General features: G+C 46.1%; 2 protein-coding genes and 1 long non-coding RNA gene across 5 annotated transcripts in view; 2 read left to right on the top strand and 1 right to left on the bottom strand.

Moving 5' to 3' along the window:
- The window catches only part of NCKIPSD (NCK interacting protein with SH3 domain), a 36488-nt gene extending 33180 nt beyond the window's left edge, over window positions 1-3308 (top strand). The window contains exon 13 of the mRNA XM_077276481.1: window positions 635-3308. Coding sequence (XP_077132596.1) covers window positions 635-838 — 204 coding nt within the window. The 3' untranslated portion in view covers window positions 839-3308. The remainder of the gene's footprint in view (window positions 1-634) is intronic.
- LOC143787595 (uncharacterized) overlaps window positions 1-18658 on the bottom strand; it is a 153679-nt gene that overhangs the window by 18200 nt on the left and 116821 nt on the right. The gene's annotated exons all lie outside the window — the stretch shown is intronic.
- CELSR3 (cadherin EGF LAG seven-pass G-type receptor 3) overlaps window positions 8807-18658 on the top strand; it is a 101007-nt gene continuing 91155 nt past the window's right edge. For all 3 annotated transcript variants that reach the window (XR_013218408.1, XM_077276480.1, XM_077276479.1), the window contains exon 1: window positions 8807-13280. Coding sequence is in view for 2 of the 3 variants with exons in the window: in XM_077276480.1 (XP_077132595.1) it covers window positions 8981-13280 (4300 nt within the window). In the remaining variant the exon portion in view is untranslated. The remainder of the gene's footprint in view (window positions 13281-18658) is intronic.

Here is an 18658-nt window from a genome sequence, read left to right as displayed (position 1 = left end):
TGACCACGTGTCTCATAGCTTCTCAAGACTCCTCAATATGGACTTATAGGGGTTGTCCTGCACTGAAATACATATTTTTCTAGGTATGGATGGTTGTAAAACGGTAAACGGAGACCCACTCGCCTTGTAACACCCCTATTGATCCAGCGCAGGCCTCTTTGCTTCTGGAGCTGCCACAGATCTCTGATGTCTGCTCTGTTTTAAAACCAATGGAAAAACCTTCCGTGCCTAGAAAAAAAAATGATTTCCGTGTCGGGTGACCCTATAAAATCCGGCAACAGCTGCTCTTCCTGCTGTAATGCAGACCGGAAGTGGTAGCAGCTGATCGTGGGTGTGGGGGGGTTGGTGTCGGACCCCCACAGATCTGATATGTAGGACTTATCCTAAACATTGGCCATCAGTATCAGTCCTGGTTGCTTTCTGAAGCTCCTTAGTAGGTCAGGCATTGGCTTACTAAGTCGATAGAGAAGAAGCTGTATTCTTCCTTCTAGAGGAGGACTACCTTGATGACTTGCTTGTAAGACCCTCTATGCTAGCTGCATGTCCACACTGAGACCCTCTTGAGAGCGGAGTGGTAAGGCATCCGTAATCTCCCGCCATGTGGTGTAATTACCGATTCCTCCCATCCCTGCAGCTGCGGATGGAGTACCTCTCCCTGATGCACGCCATCATCCGCTCCACTGACTACCTGCAGCACCTGCACCGCCGGCAAGACCTGCACAGCATAATGCAGCGCATTCTCGACGAAGAAGAGGAAGGACCTCACAGTCAGATGGACAAAATGATCATCCAGGAAATCTACAAGGAATTTCCTCAGATCTCCCCCGAGAGCGGGTGAACGATTCCTGGCCGGGAGAAACACGTTTACAAAGCTGCAGAAACTTCAGCTTGACGGTGACTTGTTCACAGCATTGCCGCTGCTCTCCTTACATCCTAGGGGGCGCAGCGTCTGTTGCTGCAGTTGCAAGATGTTTTTGCTACTGAAAGTATGGAAATTAATTTTGCATTAGAGGAAGGTTTTGTTTTCTCGTAAAGCTTTTGAGGTCTAAATCTAATCTCTTCCTTATATAACGACCTGGGGGAACTGTTAACTGGAAGTTTAATGTCTCCTGTCCTTTCTGATCCTGCTGAGTTTATTAAGATTTTTCTATCAAAAGTAACTGGTGACCAGAAATGGTGAATGAGGCAACTGCTTGTTATTATGGGGCGATTCTCCTGGGGTGCCTGGTACCTTCTGCCCCGGATAACAGTGGTTGAAATGATGCAGAAAAGGCAGGAACATCACAGGAGAGAGATGCACTGAGTTATTGGAGGCCTTTATCCCCTCCTTACTGACACTTGGCTATAAAGGAAAACATTTAGTCTGCATAAATGGGAAGTCCACACTAAATGATCATTACTCTGTTGTAGATCCATGTAAGAAGGTCTTTTTATCTCGGACCCCACTGATCTCCAAATTAAAAAGGCTCTGGAGGGAGTTAAAACCCCTTTGTTACAGCTCAGCGGTTTCTGTTATTCGATGCATGGGTCTTATAGTAACAGCAACGTCTCGGCAGTACCAAAGGGGTGTGAAATCTCTATACAGTCTGTTCTTGCTAGAAATGGATGCTTGTCTGAAATGAGTCACTAGTGTTCTTGTGTCTATAGAAGATCACATACTTACCAACTTTTCCAATGCAAAATTCTGGCCCCAACCCTAGGATCGCCCCAAAATGCCCACTTTTGGGTGTGGTTTAGCCAAGCCATGCCCCTTTTGTAGGACTAGCAAGTCTGGGTTGGAACTAAATTCTGGAGGGACCGGATCTCCCTATACTTAATCCCATATAAGCCCATATAGGACGGCCATCTTCCCCGAGACCTGCTGAAACGTCTGCACTTCCACAGGTGACCTTGCAGATCTCCGTAGGAGCAAGGACAATTATGGTAGTCACCTGCTGATGGCAGCACTTGTTGCTAGGTAACAGCCCAGGCCATGCTGGGAGTTGTACTTCCACCACAGATTGCTGGGAGCATCAGAATAGCCGTTCTCTAAAATATAAATGAGCTGGTAAGTCCCTATTGTCCGAAATATTAATATGCAAGTTCTTGGCGTATGTGGTTAGGGCAGTCGTCTCCCGGAGTGGCATATAACTGTGCAGAGATCATTAACCCTATATAACCAGAATTAGTAAAAAAAATATATATATTTTACTAGCATGTGAAATAATGACCGTTGGTGAGCTCGTCGTGCGTCTGTTGCACCTTTCTACTGGATATTGCTAATCTGCAGATTTCTCTATTTTGTTAACCAGATGCTTTACTGACCAGGATGCATGGGTCTGACGGATGATATTTTTCTAATTGAAGCTGCCGCAGATTATTTTATCACGTGCGTTTCGATTGCTATTTTAAACTGGCATGTTTTATAGTCAAAAAATAAATAAATTGCGCCAATGGAAAAACCAAGACCCTTGGTGGCAGCAGCAGGTGGTATCCGCCGTCTCCAGTGTGCGCTGTGCTGTCCTGCCGTCTTTGTCACGTATTTTGTCCTCCTTTATTAGGTCGGATTGATGAGCTGATGTTATTAAGTAATTGCATTGTAAGCAAGTAGTGTTCATTTTGGAGGAATAGCCATCTACAAAAACGAACGGGTCATTAATAACCCGCAGGTATGCTGGAAATACATCGTTCTCGACTACAGCCCTCCCGATGCAAAATCCTTCACAGAATCCAGGCCGACCATATGTAAGGTATCTGCAAATCTACTTAAAGGGTTTGTCCACTACTTTACAATATATTCTGTAGTCATTCACCAGCCGCATCATCGCCGCTCCTCCAATCTCCACACCGTGTTCCCCGCCGGTCTCCTCGCTGCTCCTTCGGTGTTGGGGGGCAGCCTTACATTAAGCAGGAAGAGAGACTGGAACATGATCCAACTTTCCCAAACATTTGGATCGCTCAGTGCACCCCTCCGATCACACAATGGAGACCGGTATGGCCGCTCTGCTGCACCTTGTCTGGTCATTATGCACAAGTCTTGTGTTACGCCGTTGCTGCATTAATATGGAACACACACTGACATTTTTTTTGTTACTTCTTGCTTTGCTACATTTGTTTTCTTGTCTTTGTATCCATTTGTGAGATGCTGTCGTTGTGTGAACATTGTAACTTTCTAATCTGCATTGTACGACTCCGCCAATGTAACCCGCCATTCATATGTACACGGGCACCTGCCCTGCTGCGCCCCACGTACATTGTATTTCTCAGTCTTTCCGTACTTGGAATAACACTTGTGGAATAAATGGAATCAAATAAAATGTATCTCCTCATCTATTGTCTTTTTACTGCTTTGTTAGGTGATCTTACATTCTCTTAAAGGGGCAGCACAGGGAGTGATCTGTTCTTGTCTGAATTAATTGCATCCTGTTTGAGAAGTTTCAGATCCCCTGGTCGTGATTGCAGATCTCCAAGATGGACAAAAGCTTAAAGAAGTTGAGCCACCACTGGGGACAAATTTTTATTTTTTTTTGCTTAAATGCATGGATTTAGGGTTTTAAAATAATTTTTGTAGTTTGTTTTCATAAATTTTTTTGCACCATTTGGGTTTTACTAGCTTTCCTTTACTGAAAATTCGGCTTTGATGTGGTCTGTGGTCGTAAATCTGCTGAGAAGCTGAAAAAAGGACAGAAGAGGGTGACAAGCTTTCCAGTTAGACACTTTAGAAATGAGCTCACTGTTCGATTCTCGGTTAAACCGTTCTTCAGTCAGCAATAGACCGTGCAACAGATTTGTAAAGAAACCCAAGTGCAAAAAATATTTTGGCCAAAAATGCATGCATTTAAGAAGAACAACACATTTTATAAAAGGTGGACCGCCCCTTTTAGTGACTGCACCAGTAGAGTAGTGAGTACAGCTCTGGAGTAAAATGACTCAGTATGGAATAGACAAGGCAACTGTTAGGTGGATTCATAACTGGCTTAGTGATCAGACCCAAAGAGTGGTCGTAAATGGCTGCACATCCAGTTGGAAGAATGTCTCAAGTGGGATACCACAGGGTTCTGTCCTGGGCCCTGTATTGTGCAAAACCTTTATCAATGATTTTGATGAAGGGATTGAGGGTAAGCTGATTAAATTTGCTGATGACACAAAGCTAGGAGGGATAGCTAATACTAGAGAAGAGAGGATTCAAAAAGATATAAATAAACTGGAGCAGTGGGCAACAACTAACAATGTTTTTTAACGGAAAAATGCAAAGTACTACATCTGGGCAATAAAAATTAAAAAAGCATTACAGAATGGGAGGAATAGGGCTAAGCAACAGCACATGTGAAAAAGACTTGGATATACTAATAGATCACAGACTGAACATGAGTCAACAGTGTGATGCAGCAGAAAAAAAGACAAATGCAATTCTGGGATGTATTAACAGAAGCATACAGTCTAGATCACGTGAAGACATTATTGCCCTCTACTCCTCTTTGGTCAGACCTCATCTAGAATACTGTGTCCAGTTTTGGGCTCCACATTTTAAAAAAGACATCAACAAACTGGAGCAAGTTCAGAGCAGAGCGACCAGAAAGGTGACTGGTCTTCAAACCATGTCCTATGAGGATCGGTTACAGGATTTGGGAATGTTTAGCTGCAAAAAAGAAAACTGAGAGGAGACTTAATAGCTGTCTACAAATATCTCAAGGGCTGTCACATTGTAGAAGGATCATCATTATTCTCATTTGCACAAGGAAAGACTAGAAGCAATGGGATGAAACTGAATGGGAGGAGACACAGATTAGATACTAGAAAAAACTTTTTGACAGGGTGATCAAATAGTGGAACAGGCGGCCATGAGAGGTGGTGAGTTCTCCTTCAATGGAAGTCTTCAAACAGAGGCTGGACATACACCTGTCTGGGATAACTTAGGGAATCCTGCTTTGAGCAGGGGGTTGGACCAGATGACCCAGGAGGTCCCTTCCAACTCTTAACATTCTATGATTCTATCAGAATGTAACTCAGGATCAGTAATGTATGTACACAGTGACTGCACCAGCAGAATAGTGAGTGCAGCTCTGGGGTATAATACAGGAGGTAACTCAGGATCAGTAATGTAATGTATGTACACAGTGACTGCACCAGCAGAATAGTGAGTGCAGCTCTGGGGTATAATACAGGATGTAACTCGGGATCAGTAATGTAATGTATGTACACAGTGACTGCACCAGCAGAATAGTGAGTGCAGCTCTGGAGTATAATAATGGATGTAACTCATGATCAGTAATGTAATGTATGTACACAGTGACTGCACCAGCAGAATAGTGAGTGCAGCTCTGGGGTATAATACAGGATGTAACTCAGGATCAGTAATGTAATGTATGTACACAGTGACTGCACCAGCAGAATAGTGAGTGCAGCTCTGGGGTATAATACAGGATGTAACTCAGGATCAGTAATGTATGTACACAGTGACTGCACCAGCAGAATAGTGAGTGCAGCTCTGGGGTATAATACAGGATGTAACTCAGGATCTGTAATGTAACTACACAGTATAATATGGGATGGAACTCCAGATCAGTAGAGGATGGAGTATATTTCCATGGTTTTATATAATAGCTTCAATAAATATCTGCTTATGGAAAAGCTGGATAGTGCTCAAAGTAACAGGAAATGTCTTCCAATGTTCCCAAATTCCTTTTTCTGCACATATTCACAAGATAAAACATCTATCACTGCATATAAACAGATCAGGACTGTAGAAAAACATAGCAGCCATATTGGTTGTCACTTAGTGATAAAAACTTTTGCACTTGGCTTGAAACTTCCAAATTGGACGAGTCTGGCTAATATCAGAATATTGACAAATACTAAATAGCCGCAATTATGGCAGAAATGGAGTCTCCATATTAACAATGCCCGTAAACGTGCATGACCATATCACATAAAAGGAACGGCCGTGGATCCTTTATCGCCCGTCTCGCATATGTCATCCGCTTGCATAAGATTGAAGACGCTGGCAGATCTGTCTGCTATAATGCATGGGCTTGTTCTCCGAGCCAGTACCGGAGGCTGCATGGGCAGAGGGAGCGCGGCAGACAATGACGGATCTTGGCTCAATGAACACATTGATGTGAGGAGTAGAGGGCGGCTCCTCCACATTGTCAGATTGGGGACAATGAGCAGAGCTGGGAACTCTCACTAATGGATTCAGATGCTTCCTATAAGCAGATGAGGCTGGGGCTGTACCATTCCTGGAGAAGAGGGGGGGGGGAATACTGGTCAATACCATTGGAAGCCATCATTGTGACTGGCAAGATGCTGTCTAGGATTTTTTTTTTTTTGTCAATGCCATTAATCACAAGGAAACAGAGAAGAAAAATCCTCCTGAATGTGTGATGGCAGGGGGTGTTATGGCTTAATCCCCAGCTTATAAAGATTTGTTAATATTCAGGTGACAGCCGTAAAGGATTAAAGCCACAATGATGGGATGTAGCAGCATGGCAGTCATCATAGTGAGGCTGCTGCAGGGTATGCTGGGACTTGTAGTCCTGGGTCAAAGCACTGGATCGTGCAAGGGTTAAGTCACAGGAACATTGTAAATGGGTGTTCTGTATAATGAAACAATGTGTCACTGCGCTGAGTAACCAGCCAAGTATAGCGCATTAATCACATCGCTATATGGCACGCAGGATGCCATCATCTTGGATATGATCCACCAGCCGCTTACTGGAAACATCACTGATTAATGAAGGAGAAATAGATCCTAGATGGTTAGATAGGAGGCAGGTAAGATATTACATAGAAAGATACGTAGTGGTGGGATGGATAGTTACGTAGGTGTGAAAAATATATCAGACAGCTAATATATATATACACTCCTGAACATTGAAACTGCAATACTAAGGTTGCTTTCACACTGCGTCCAGACACCCGTTCAGTGGCTCTGTTGAGGCTTACGTCCGAACCTTCCCCACAAAACGGGATTCTGGAGTATGCGAGATGGGGCCATAGCCTATACTGGTGCCGACAGAGTGAACGTGCGCTCTGCCGTGCACCGTTTTCAGGCGTCTGGGTGTCCTTCTCGAGTAAGTGTACCCGCCTGAAAATGATGCACGTTTTGCAGGGGGGACACAAGCCCCGACGGAGCCACTAAACTCATTGTGAAAGCACCATAAGAAGAAAAAGTTATTGAATTCTGGAAAAAAGATGGTGACGTTACCGATCTGCAAATGATGAGAAAAATGGAAACAAAATTCTCAAAACATCTGGATTTATTCAGTATGGAGACTGAGCCTCGTGCAGAAATCCTGGCACTTCCAGCCTCGGCTGCTGTCACAGAGGTTATTAATGATTGTCCGAAGGTTCTGTCGCTGAATGCACTTGTATAAATGATGAGGATCCGCTCTGGCAGCTCCTGTGTAATCACCGACCAATGACCAGCTCAATGGAGACAAGTCTGGAGACGCTGCAGCCATGGGAGCACGTTTAGGCCACACGTGCTCACAGTAGCACCAGCAACATGCAACCTGAGGGTGTTGAGGCTTCCGAGACCCTGGAGAAATGGCCGCACCACTGCTTTCATGACCAAGTAAATGTACCTGGATTGAAGATTAGAGGGATCAGATTGCCGCCCCACACCAAAATCCCGGGAGTAGGCCCGGTGTGACGTCACCTCTTCATGGCATTCCCCTGATGGTCTCCAGACCCATCTCCAACTATCATTGTGTCCATGACACCTGAAGGCCATGTGGACAATGCCATGATGAGGCCTTCATGAGAGTACATCACATCAGCCATTCTCCTGAGATTATGGTGTGGGGTGGCATAATCTGTGGTAGCCGGACCCCTCCATTCCATGTCACTAGGAGCTCGGCGTTCCATTGATTAGGTGATGGGACCAGTGATGCGGCCATTTCTCCAGTGTATCCCAGGATCCATGTGACAGCTCCAGGCCGCCTGTCGCTCGCACTAATGATTTGCCCAAACTCATTCAGTGGCGGAATGTTCCTCGGACGACCACTGATCGCTGCCGACACTGGACGTGCCGGGATTTCTGCACATGGCTCATACTTCAGACTGAATTACTCCAGACGTTCTGAAAACCCTGTTTCCATTATTTCACGATTTGCAGATAATTAACGCATTAAATCCTGCACAGAATGACGGGATCTATTCACATGGGGCAGATTTGGTGCAGAAAGTAAATATCTGTAAATGCGACTGGGACGTTTCTGCAGCTGGCGCCAGGATTTATGCGAACCCCATGCACATGAATAGGGCAGTCACTGACATCTCTGCGCCACGTGTGACTGAAGCCTAATAGGATCCGCAGTGTTATCTCAGGAGCCGTCTGATTAGCACCGTCCCATCGTGTACGGATGTATCAGAGCTCTGTCATTCACAAACACAGTGCACAGGTTCTGCATCAAGTTTGCTCTGTCACCTAGCAACGGGAACCACGGCCATGATCAGATCAGACTGAGGTGATGTTATATATCCCTAAAGCAACCAATCAGAATTCAGCTTTCATGTGTCAACTTGCCCTCGGAAAATTAAACGTAGACTCTGATTGGTCACTCAGGGCAACAAGGCCAGAGTGTGTTCGTGACAGGATTAACTTCATATAACGATACAACATATACACCACTGAGAATATATCGTGAGTGGCTGACATCAGCCTTTCAGTACCGTGGATAGCGACCCCAGCTGCCAATAGTAAACATGGCGCCTGCGTTAATCGTGACTGACTCAGCCGCCGCTTGTGCGCCTGCGCCTCGGGATCTACCAACTCCGTGCTGTAGTAAAGGGGGGGAGGGTAGAGAGCTGGGGTGGAGCGGACCATTAGGGTTGCCGGGAGCCATGTTGGTGTTGAATGAAGGGAGGGTGAGGAGATGCTGCGCCCGGAGAGTCTGGGAAGCACCGAGTAGATGGTAGCTGCCAAGGCAAGGAGACAGACAGGAGGACCGGGGGCGGGGAGCGCTGCTGCCCAGTGAGGAGGACAAGGAGGGAGACTATGGCCGCTCTGCTGCTGGGAACAAGCCTGTGTGTGCATCTCTTCCAGCTGCTTCTCATCCTCTCCAGCCCTTTGTTCACTTGCAGCCTGGAGAAGCATGCAGGCGGCTGGAGGAGCCCCGGGAGCCCCTGCCCTGCTCCGGTCCTGTGCATTGTGGAGCGGGGGGCTTGCACTGCCAGGCTGCGGCTGGGGGAGCTCCGGGGGGCTCTGTGCACGGTGGCAGCCCCTCAGGCCAGAGGCAATGGCAGCTCCCCCTGGCACCCAACCGCTGGACAAATATCGGGGTGCAGCCCTGCAAAGTGCATTCATAGAACTTGGGGGTCACGTCAGCGCGGGGGCTGCAGGTGCAGGATACCCATCCATGCAGCTGGCACTCGCTGTTATCTGCCAAACTCCAGCCCCCTGCCTCCAGCCTGCATCATTATAAGGACCAAAGTGGACCCCCCTCCCTGGCATCGGATTACAAAATCTCACGTGCTACCTATGGATTGTCTGCTCCGACCCCATCATTGCCTTAAAAAAAACCGCAGCAAAGACGCTGTCGCTCGCCACTGCCGTCCGGTACTACTGACGTTCAGCAATAGGACAATGTGTAAGAAGAGTTCGCTACGACACGGCGTGCTCAGGCGGAGTGACAGGTACGTCAGGGCTCTGAAAATTAACAGTAGTTGCCTTTCCAACCGGAACTGTCCACTTGTCTTCCCCGTCCGTTGCTTTTGTAGACACTTTTGGGGGGGCGCAGGAGGTGGGCACCATCAAGACTTGAATGTGGATGTTATGGTAAAAAGCGATGGAAGCGGTCAGGACCTCGGGGACCGGTGTGGTCTGTTTTACTATATGGATGTCCAGGAGGGGCACGGATCTCCCGGGGATTGCCCGCTTCTTGCTCTTTTGGAAGACACCCATGTGCTTGTGCAATTTTCAAACCAGCTTGTCCTCCGGGTCATCCGGCGCTGTCAACGGAGACATCCCCATCTGCGTTTACATAAATCCTCTGATATACAATGGGACTGTTACGCTCTGGAATACTACACTCATCATCCCCAGGCTGCAGTTTCACCAGTGCTTTGTATCGGTGGATTACCTGATGGGGGTCTTTGTGGGGTCCGATTTGCCGGTAACCAGTCCTACGATCTTCGGGATCTGCGGGATTGCTGGAGCGAGCAGCCCGGGGACACCACGTGGAGAGAGGATATTTCAGCACCAGCAGATCAGACAGCTCCCAGGGCACCTGATCCTACACAACCCCCAGCTTTCCTGTCCCCAAAAGAACCCTGCTCCGTTTATTTCCCATTTAACACCACCAAAGGTTGCTTAAAAACTACTTTCCCACTATCCGGCCTTGGGAAGCTTGCAAATATTGACCTGTTCACTCAACGGCAATTATCCGTCAGCAAAGAAATGCAGCCGAATCCATTCCACCTCCCTCATATATCACATCCGCACGATGTCAAGCAGGGGATCAGTGGGAGGAGAAGCGAAAGGGCATCCCTTCCATTAATAAGAGCACGCAGGGCAGCCAACCGGCATCCTCACTTCCCCCAATATAATTATCAGGTTCAGGTGGCCGAAAACCAGCCCCCAGGGACCCCTGTGATAACCATGACAGCACAAGATCCGGATACCGGGGAATCTGGGCGGGTAGTGTACACCATGGACGCCTTGATGAATAGCAAATCTTTAGAGCTCTTCAGTATAGATTCTGTGACGGGTTTAATCTCCACCACTGAGATCCTAGACAGGGAAAACATGGATCTCCATTATTTTCGAGTCACTGCCATAGACCAAGGGAGTCCACGTTTGTCGGCGACCACTATGGTGGCCGTTACTGTCATGGATAAAAATGACCATAGTCCATCGTTTGAGCAGACAGAGTACAGGGAGAGCATTAGGGAGAACGTAGAGGAGGGGTACCCCATATTGCAACTCAGAGCCACCGATATTGACTCCCAAGCCAACGCCAATATTAAGTATAGGTTTGTCAACGAACAGGCCGCCCATTCTGTGTTCGAAATAGATGCCAGGTCCGGTTTAATCACCACCAGCGGGCAGGTAGACCGGGAAAAAAGAGAAAAATACTCCTTAATTGTAGAAGCCAGTGATCAAGGTAAAGACCCAGGTCCCAGGTCGTCTACTGTGAAGGTTGAGATTATTGTATTTGATGAAAATGATAATGTCCCCCAATTTAGCGAGAAACGTTACATCGTACAGATCAGAGAAGATGTCAAACCTCATACTGAGATTCTAAGGGTTACGGCCACCGATCTTGATAAGGATAATAATGCTGTGGTCCACTATAATCTCATTAGTGGCAACAGCAGGGGGCAATTCTCCATCGATAGCTTAAATGGTGCCATACAGGTCATCACCCCCCTAGACTTCGAAACTGAGAGGGAATATAGTTTGAGAGTCCGCGCCCAGGACTCCGGCCGGCCTCCCCTTTCCAACAACACTGGCATGATAAGCGTGCAAATCATAGACATTAATGACCATGCCCCTATATTTGTTAGTACCCCCTTTCAAGTAAATGTGCTAGAAAATGTCCCCTTGGGTCACTCTGTAATTCACATCCAAGCTGTTGATGCCGACTATGGTGAAAATGCCCGTTTGGAATACAAGTTACTTGGGGTCTCATCCAATACCCCATTTGTAATTAACAGCGCCACTGGTTGGATCACCGTGAGTGGGCCACTGGATAGAGAGACTGAAGAACGTTACATGTTTGGGGTCGAGGCCCGCGATCACGGAAACCCTCCTCTTTCTGCTTCCGCCAGTGTCACAATCACAATCCTGGATGTGAATGACAATCGGCCTGAATTTACCCAAAGGGATTATTTTATTCGTCTGAATGAAGATGCCGGTGTGGGCACGAGTGTCCTTACTGTCACTGCCATAGACCGCGATGTAAACAGCATCATCTCCTATCAGATCACCGGTGGGAACACCCGCAACCGCTTTGCCATCACTACTCAAGGTGGAGCAGGATTAATCACTTTGTCATTGCCCCTTGACTACAAACAGGAAAGACGTTACGTACTAACGGTGACGGCGTCTGACCGTATTCTGCACGATAACTGTTACGTCCATGTAAACATCACCGATGCAAACACTCACCGACCGGTCTTTCAGACGGCGCACTACACAGTCGATATCAACGAGGATCGTCCCATTGGAAGCACCGTGGTTATAATCAGCGCTACTGATGATGATGTGGGTGAAAACGCCAGGATCAGTTACTTTTTGGAAGACAATATCCCTCAGTTTCGTATTAATGCAGACAGTGGAGCCATCACGCTCAATGCCCCCTTGGACTATGAGGATCAGATGACTTACAGCCTTGCCGTTTTGGCAAAAGATAATGGAATCCCCCAAAAATCCGACACCACTTATGTTGAAATAATGGTTAATGATGTGAATGATAATGCCCCCCAGTTTCTAAACACGCAATATCACGGGATAGTCTCAGAGGACGCGCCGCCCTTCACGAGTGTCCTTCAGATCTCGGCCACCGATCGAGATTCTCATTCCAATGGGCGGGTGCAATATACTTTCCAAAATGGGGAAGATGGAGATGGAGATTTCACTATTGAACCAACCTCAGGTATTATCCGTACCGTACGGAAGTTGGACCGCGAAACGGTTCCCTTCTACGAATTGACAGCGTATGCTGTGGACAGGGGTATCCCACCACAAAGAAGTCCGGTCCGCATTCAAGTCGCAGTTCAGGACGTCAATGACAATGCCCCTGTCTTTCCAGCGGATGAATTTGAGGTCTTCGTAAAGGAAAACAGCATTGTTGGCTCAGTCGTTGGCAGAATAAAGGCTCGGGATCCTGATGAAGGTCCAAATGCGCAAATCATGTATCAGATTGTAGAAGGTAACATTCCCGAAATTTTCCAAATGGATTTCTTTTCTGGAGAACTCACTGCTCTAATAGATTTAGACTATGAGACAAAACCTGAATATGTCATTGTGGTCCAAGCCACGTCGGCTCCTCTGGTTAGCAGAGCCACGGTGCATATTAAGCTGATCGATCAAAATGACAATTCTCCGGTCCTGAAGAACTTTCAGATACTCTTCAATAATTATGTCTCTAACGACTCCAACACATTTCCCTCTGGTGTCATTGGGAAGATACCGGCCTATGACCCTGATGTGTCCGACAGACTCTTCTACACCTTTGAACGTGGGAATGAGCTCAATCTGTTGATAGTCAATCACTCCAGTGGGGAATTAAAGCTCAGCCGCAAACTGGACAACAACCGTCCCTTGATGGCGTCCATGTTGGTCACGGTATCAGGTAAATCAATATGCTTATAAATGATATTTTTGTTTAATTTTCCCTTTTAGGATTTCTGCGATATGACCATTTGTAAGGTGTTGGGGTCATGAGTGGTCCCCACCAGTAGGCATCTTCTGTGGATCTTGATTTCCTAAATTTACCAGCATTCATAGATAGGTTGAAAAAAGACCTAAAAAGGTCCATCAAGTTCAACGTTAAAGGACCCCAGTTGACACAATATTTTCTTGCATGCTGCCCATCTCCAGCCGGTTACCCTGATTCACCTTCACTTGGAGCTGTCAGTCCTTTTTAGGACCTTTCAATTGTAGCCTTGTGTAAAATGTCTAGAAATATGTTCATTTATTTATTTTAAACTCTGAAAAGAGACAAGAAACCTCATAACCTCATCCATTCACTTTTCTCCCATTTACCTGTAAGACTTGTCAGCCGAGCCTCTATGTCTGCTCCTACAGACAGCTTGATAGGAATTGTCTGGAAATTATGCTAGGAGAAATACGATTTCTGAAATAAGCATTAATATCGATCCACTTCCCATCAGAGGAAGCTAAAATATCACCATTAGGCTCAGGGATTTTAGAACCTTACTAATATTTTATGTAATCAATGTCAATAGGCCTTCAAAAAAATGTCAGCTGACTCTTGCATAGTTTAGGATTGGGCTACACGCTAACTTTTAGTTGCCCTTCAGTTACGGGAAAGTTTCAGCATCAATGGAAACAGACTATTACAAAATTTCAGATTTTGGGTCCTTTTCAAGGTCATTTGTGACCTTGGTTTTTGTAGGAAAAATTTTGAGATTGAGAAATTGTAGCAAGTTTTCTTTGACCAATTGTCACCATGTAGTCCAAACAAGAAAACAGCAGAAAATTGTCCTTGATTCACCCTCTTCTCTGAAAACGTAATTGACAGTGGGGTGAATCTCATAAATTTAGAGGGTTACGATTTATTCTATCCCATTTTTGTGTTTGCCTCCAATGAACAATAAAAAGAGTAATTGCCTGCTATTTGTACACAAATATTTTTAATTATTATTTTATTTTTACACACATACGTCTGGGAGTCGGGGCACCTGTAGATGTGGTTGGTGTAAAGGGTTACCTGGGGCACACAAGACGGCTCTGGATAACATCTGCCATTTTGTCAATAATATTCTAGAATAAATAAATAAATAATCTTTATTTTTATATAGCGCTAACATTCTGCAGCGCTTTACAGGTTGCACACACATTATCGTCACTGTCCCGTTGGGGCTCACAATCTAAATTCCCTATCAGTATGTCTTTGGAATGTGGGAGGAAACCGGAGTACCCGGAGGAAACCCACGCAAACACGGAGAGAACATACAAACTCTTTGCAGATGTTGTCCTTAGTGGGGCTTGAACCCAGGACTAGAAGCAGCCGATGTCTTAATATCCATGGGGCTCAATATCAGTTGATGTGTCTAGTGTTGCATATCATTGCCACATGATTGGTTCACTTCCTATCCTCAGATGACCTCTTCTGTTCTTAATTAATGTGTTGGCAGCCATTGATACAAGTAGTCCCAGAGATTAGTTAGTGGGCAATTTACTGTAAGTAAAGCTGGCCACTTTGGATAGTTGTTGGCCTATTGCTTTTTTGACCAACTGCTATCTATATGGTCCACTTCCCAGTAAGGACACATTTCTCCCCATGGAACAAATGGATTGGGCATGTTGAAATCCGCCTGCCTGATTCTTATTTCTACAACATTTGATGTTGGAGAGCCCCATAAAAATCAGATGGTCGGCCAATCTTTCTACAATCTGCAAGTTGGGACGACACTAACCCTAGGTGTATGGCCAGCTTTAGGCCAGATGAATATCAGGTGCCTGACAACCTATTCCTAAATATCTCCTACTGGTGCCTAACTTTTTGGGCCTATGGAAGTTTTTATATTTTGGCTTCTAACAATGTGATATTCTGTACTGGAGTGGCTTAAGTTGCCCCGAAAGGCTGGTTGATCCCTGGAACAAGGGATCATTTTGAGGAGGGGAATGCCCCGATTGGCACAGGAGCTACACTAGGGGGATATCTTCCTGTTGGCACATCCCAGAAGTGCGTTTAAAGTGTATTTTTTTAGAAGAAGTTGTATACCATGGTCGGTTATCCTGGTGCTGAAGTAGTCTACATATCGTAGGTGCAGGGGTTGCAGTCATCCCTGACCCAGGCACAAGAACACCAATACTATAAAAGACCTGTGATAATTGGGGTCTTGTTGGAGCTTTTGCATTTTGTTCCATGAATTTCAAGGTACGTCCTTGCCCATGGGCATCTCATACCTCTATTGCAATCATGTGGACACATTGGTAGAAGTTTGCCAATAATGGGCACAAGGTAGAACCCATCTTATTTCAGTGTGTTGTTACGAAGCCCAATCCTGTAGGGAGACTCGTACGACCACACAGCTTGAGCTACTGAATAATTAATGAGTTCTCTGAGAACTATCGCTCCAGCCTTAAATATATTCTCACCTAAGACTCATTAAAGAGCAATGATGAAAATAAGTCCCCCGCTTCCCTGTAAGAATGAAGCACACGTTTCTCTTGTTGGGATAATGGCCCTCGCTCTGCCTTGGCTTTCATTTTCATCACTTCTTTCAAGATTAGGGCTCTCCAGGGGTTAATTGTGTCTGCAGGGCATACCGATGAATGCACGGAGCCCACCATCCGGTGACCATGTATGCAGAAAACCTTTTAATGTTCCAGATGCAAATGGTAAATGTGCGTCCAACCTTGTCTGTCGCTGAAACAAAGCGAATGTTTTCACCCAGACAAAATCTTAATCAACAGCCCAAATGTAGGTTAGAACGATGCGAAGCGGCCGGCGGTATCTGTAGAGAAAACCAACTTAGCCATAATTAAACTTTGGCAGCAGCAAGATCTTCATAATAGGAATCTGTGAAACTAATATGGACTAATAAAGGGACCGCGATAAGGATTACTGGAAAAAAAAATGTAGATTTTAAAAATTGCAAAAACTTAAAGGTATAGTGTCAAAATTCAAAGTTATCCTCTGTCGTTTGGATCACTGGGGTTCAGACTGCTGGGACCCCCAGAAATCCCGAGAATGGGGATCTGGTTCCCTAGAAGGGAGTTCTGCAAAGTCCCATCCTGCGCCGGACGGCCGAAGAAATACCGAGTACACCGCTCCAACGATCAGTAAGTTATCGGCTATCTTATAGATGTATCACTATCAGATTCCTGCTGAGGAATTAATGACTACACTGTCAGGGCTTTTATGATGTTCATGACAATTGTCATTAAGCTTAAGAACAGATTGCACATTCCCATCTTAATAATTTTGTAACTATAGAGGCTCCTTAACAGTTTGGCTCTTCAAAGTGGTTTGGTGCTTCACCCAACCTGCAGCACTAGCGGTGTTCAGTCACTTACCGAGATGGGACTATCCCTTTAAGGTGACTATCACTCTCGATATCTCATTCTGCCAGCAGCTATTCCTCTCAACCCCTCGTCAGTTTGGCTGAATCTTTATGTCCTCCCAATTTGGAGAGGAAAATATGTAGATTTTGAGCTAATACTGTGATGATCCGCTTGTCCTCTGACCGCGGCGTACTCGATACACATCTCTGAAGTGTCTCTGGCAGCAGGTCCTGTAAATCCTGCAAGTGGCCCGATGCGGCCTCCATTGATCGGACTTACTTTTTCAGAACATCCACAGATCCGATTGAGGTGCAGGAATTTGGAGAAAAGTCACATTCCTCAGATGATTCCCGACCGACCATTATCATGATGATGAGGCACTGGTATTAGGCGGTATGAAGAGGGTAACTGTACAATGCACAGACAGGTGATACATGTCACTGCAACATGAAGCCAGAAATAGTAGACACCTCTGGTGGTGACTCTTAGGCTACTTTCACACTAGCGTTAACTGCAATACGTCGCAAATGCGTCGTTTTGCCGAAAATACGCATCCAGCAAAAGTTCTTGCTGGATACGTTTTTTCGTCATAGACTAACATTAGCGACGCATTTGCGACGCATTGCCAAACGTCGCGTCCGTTTTGCGACGCTTGGGCGTGTGGTAGCGGACCGTCGGGAGAAAAAAACGTTACATGTAACGTTTTTTGCTCACGACGGTCCGCTTTTTCCGACCGCGCATGCGCGGCCGGAACTCCGCCCCCACCTCCCCGCACTTCCCCGCACCTCACAATGGGGCAGCGGATGCGTTGGAAAAATACATCCGCTGCCCCCGTTGTGCGGCGGAGACCACGCTAGCGTCGGGAATGTCGGCCCGACGCACAGCGACGGGTCTTTCCCGACGCTAGTGTGAAAGTAGCCTTACTCCTTGGAGACAAAGGATTAAGCACATTAAGTATCCACATGCCCAATCCTTTTTTTTTTCTGCTGTCACTTGTCAAAAAAAAATTAGACGAGCTTTGGCCAAAGTTTGCAGGGTAATCGACTTTTGTGTAATGTGTATGGTCACTTTTAAGGCCATCCATACTGCAGTATTATGACCCAGTATATGGATCCCTACTGCCGCACCTGTAGCCTGCTGCGACCTTACACAACATTTCTGTGCAGCTCTGCATGCCATGTGCCATCAGATTCATTATTAGAGATGGGCGAACCCGAACAGTAAAGTTTGGCGTCAGTACCGAATACCTACTGTTCGGGCACGGACACCGAACACGGACTTCATCAGAAAGTCCGTGTTACTGTTCGGGTTCGGCTGCCCGAACACTGGGTGTTTGTCATGCTGTCATATGCATGATAATGCGGCAAACACCGCTTCTGATCGGCGGTGAAATCATCCCCGCCAGTCAGAGAGCCGCAGTTCCCACGCTGTCAAAAGATAGAGACCTATCCATTACTAATCCTATAGTTGTATTGTAAATAAAGTCACAGCCAGAATAAAGTCCTTTATTAGAAATAAAACAAAACACAGTTTTACTTTTTTATTAAAAACAACAAACACAATTCTAGTCACCAAATGCCTATTCCACCGAAGCACTCATTCTCCTGTAATAAAACAAAAATAAAAAACAATATCCCTCACTTATCCATCATTCTGTCCCATGCCGTAATCCATGTCTGGGGAAAAAAAAAAATTTCAACCTGGATGGTGCCAAAATGCGACCGTCCAGGCCGAGAACAACTGGTGAATGAGATGCTGCGAGTGCAGACTCCGTGACCGGCGGTGACATCATCGAGGTTACCTCCAGTCACTGAGGCTCCTTTCCCAGCGGGCTGAACTGCCGTGACCTCGGTGACATCCCCGCTAGCTGAATGCGCACGCTGTCTTTTGACAGCGTGGGAACCGCGGCTCTCTGACGAGCAGGAATGATTTCACCGCCGATCAGCAGCAGTGCTTGCTGCGCTATCATGCACA

Source organism: Ranitomeya variabilis, chromosome 8, assembly GCF_051348905.1.
Source record: "Ranitomeya variabilis isolate aRanVar5 chromosome 8, aRanVar5.hap1, whole genome shotgun sequence".
Classification (NCBI taxonomy): Eukaryota; Metazoa; Chordata; class Amphibia; order Anura; family Dendrobatidae; genus Ranitomeya; species Ranitomeya variabilis.
The sequence above is the reverse complement of the archived record's forward strand: the minus strand, read 5'-3'. Positions and strand labels throughout refer to the sequence as shown.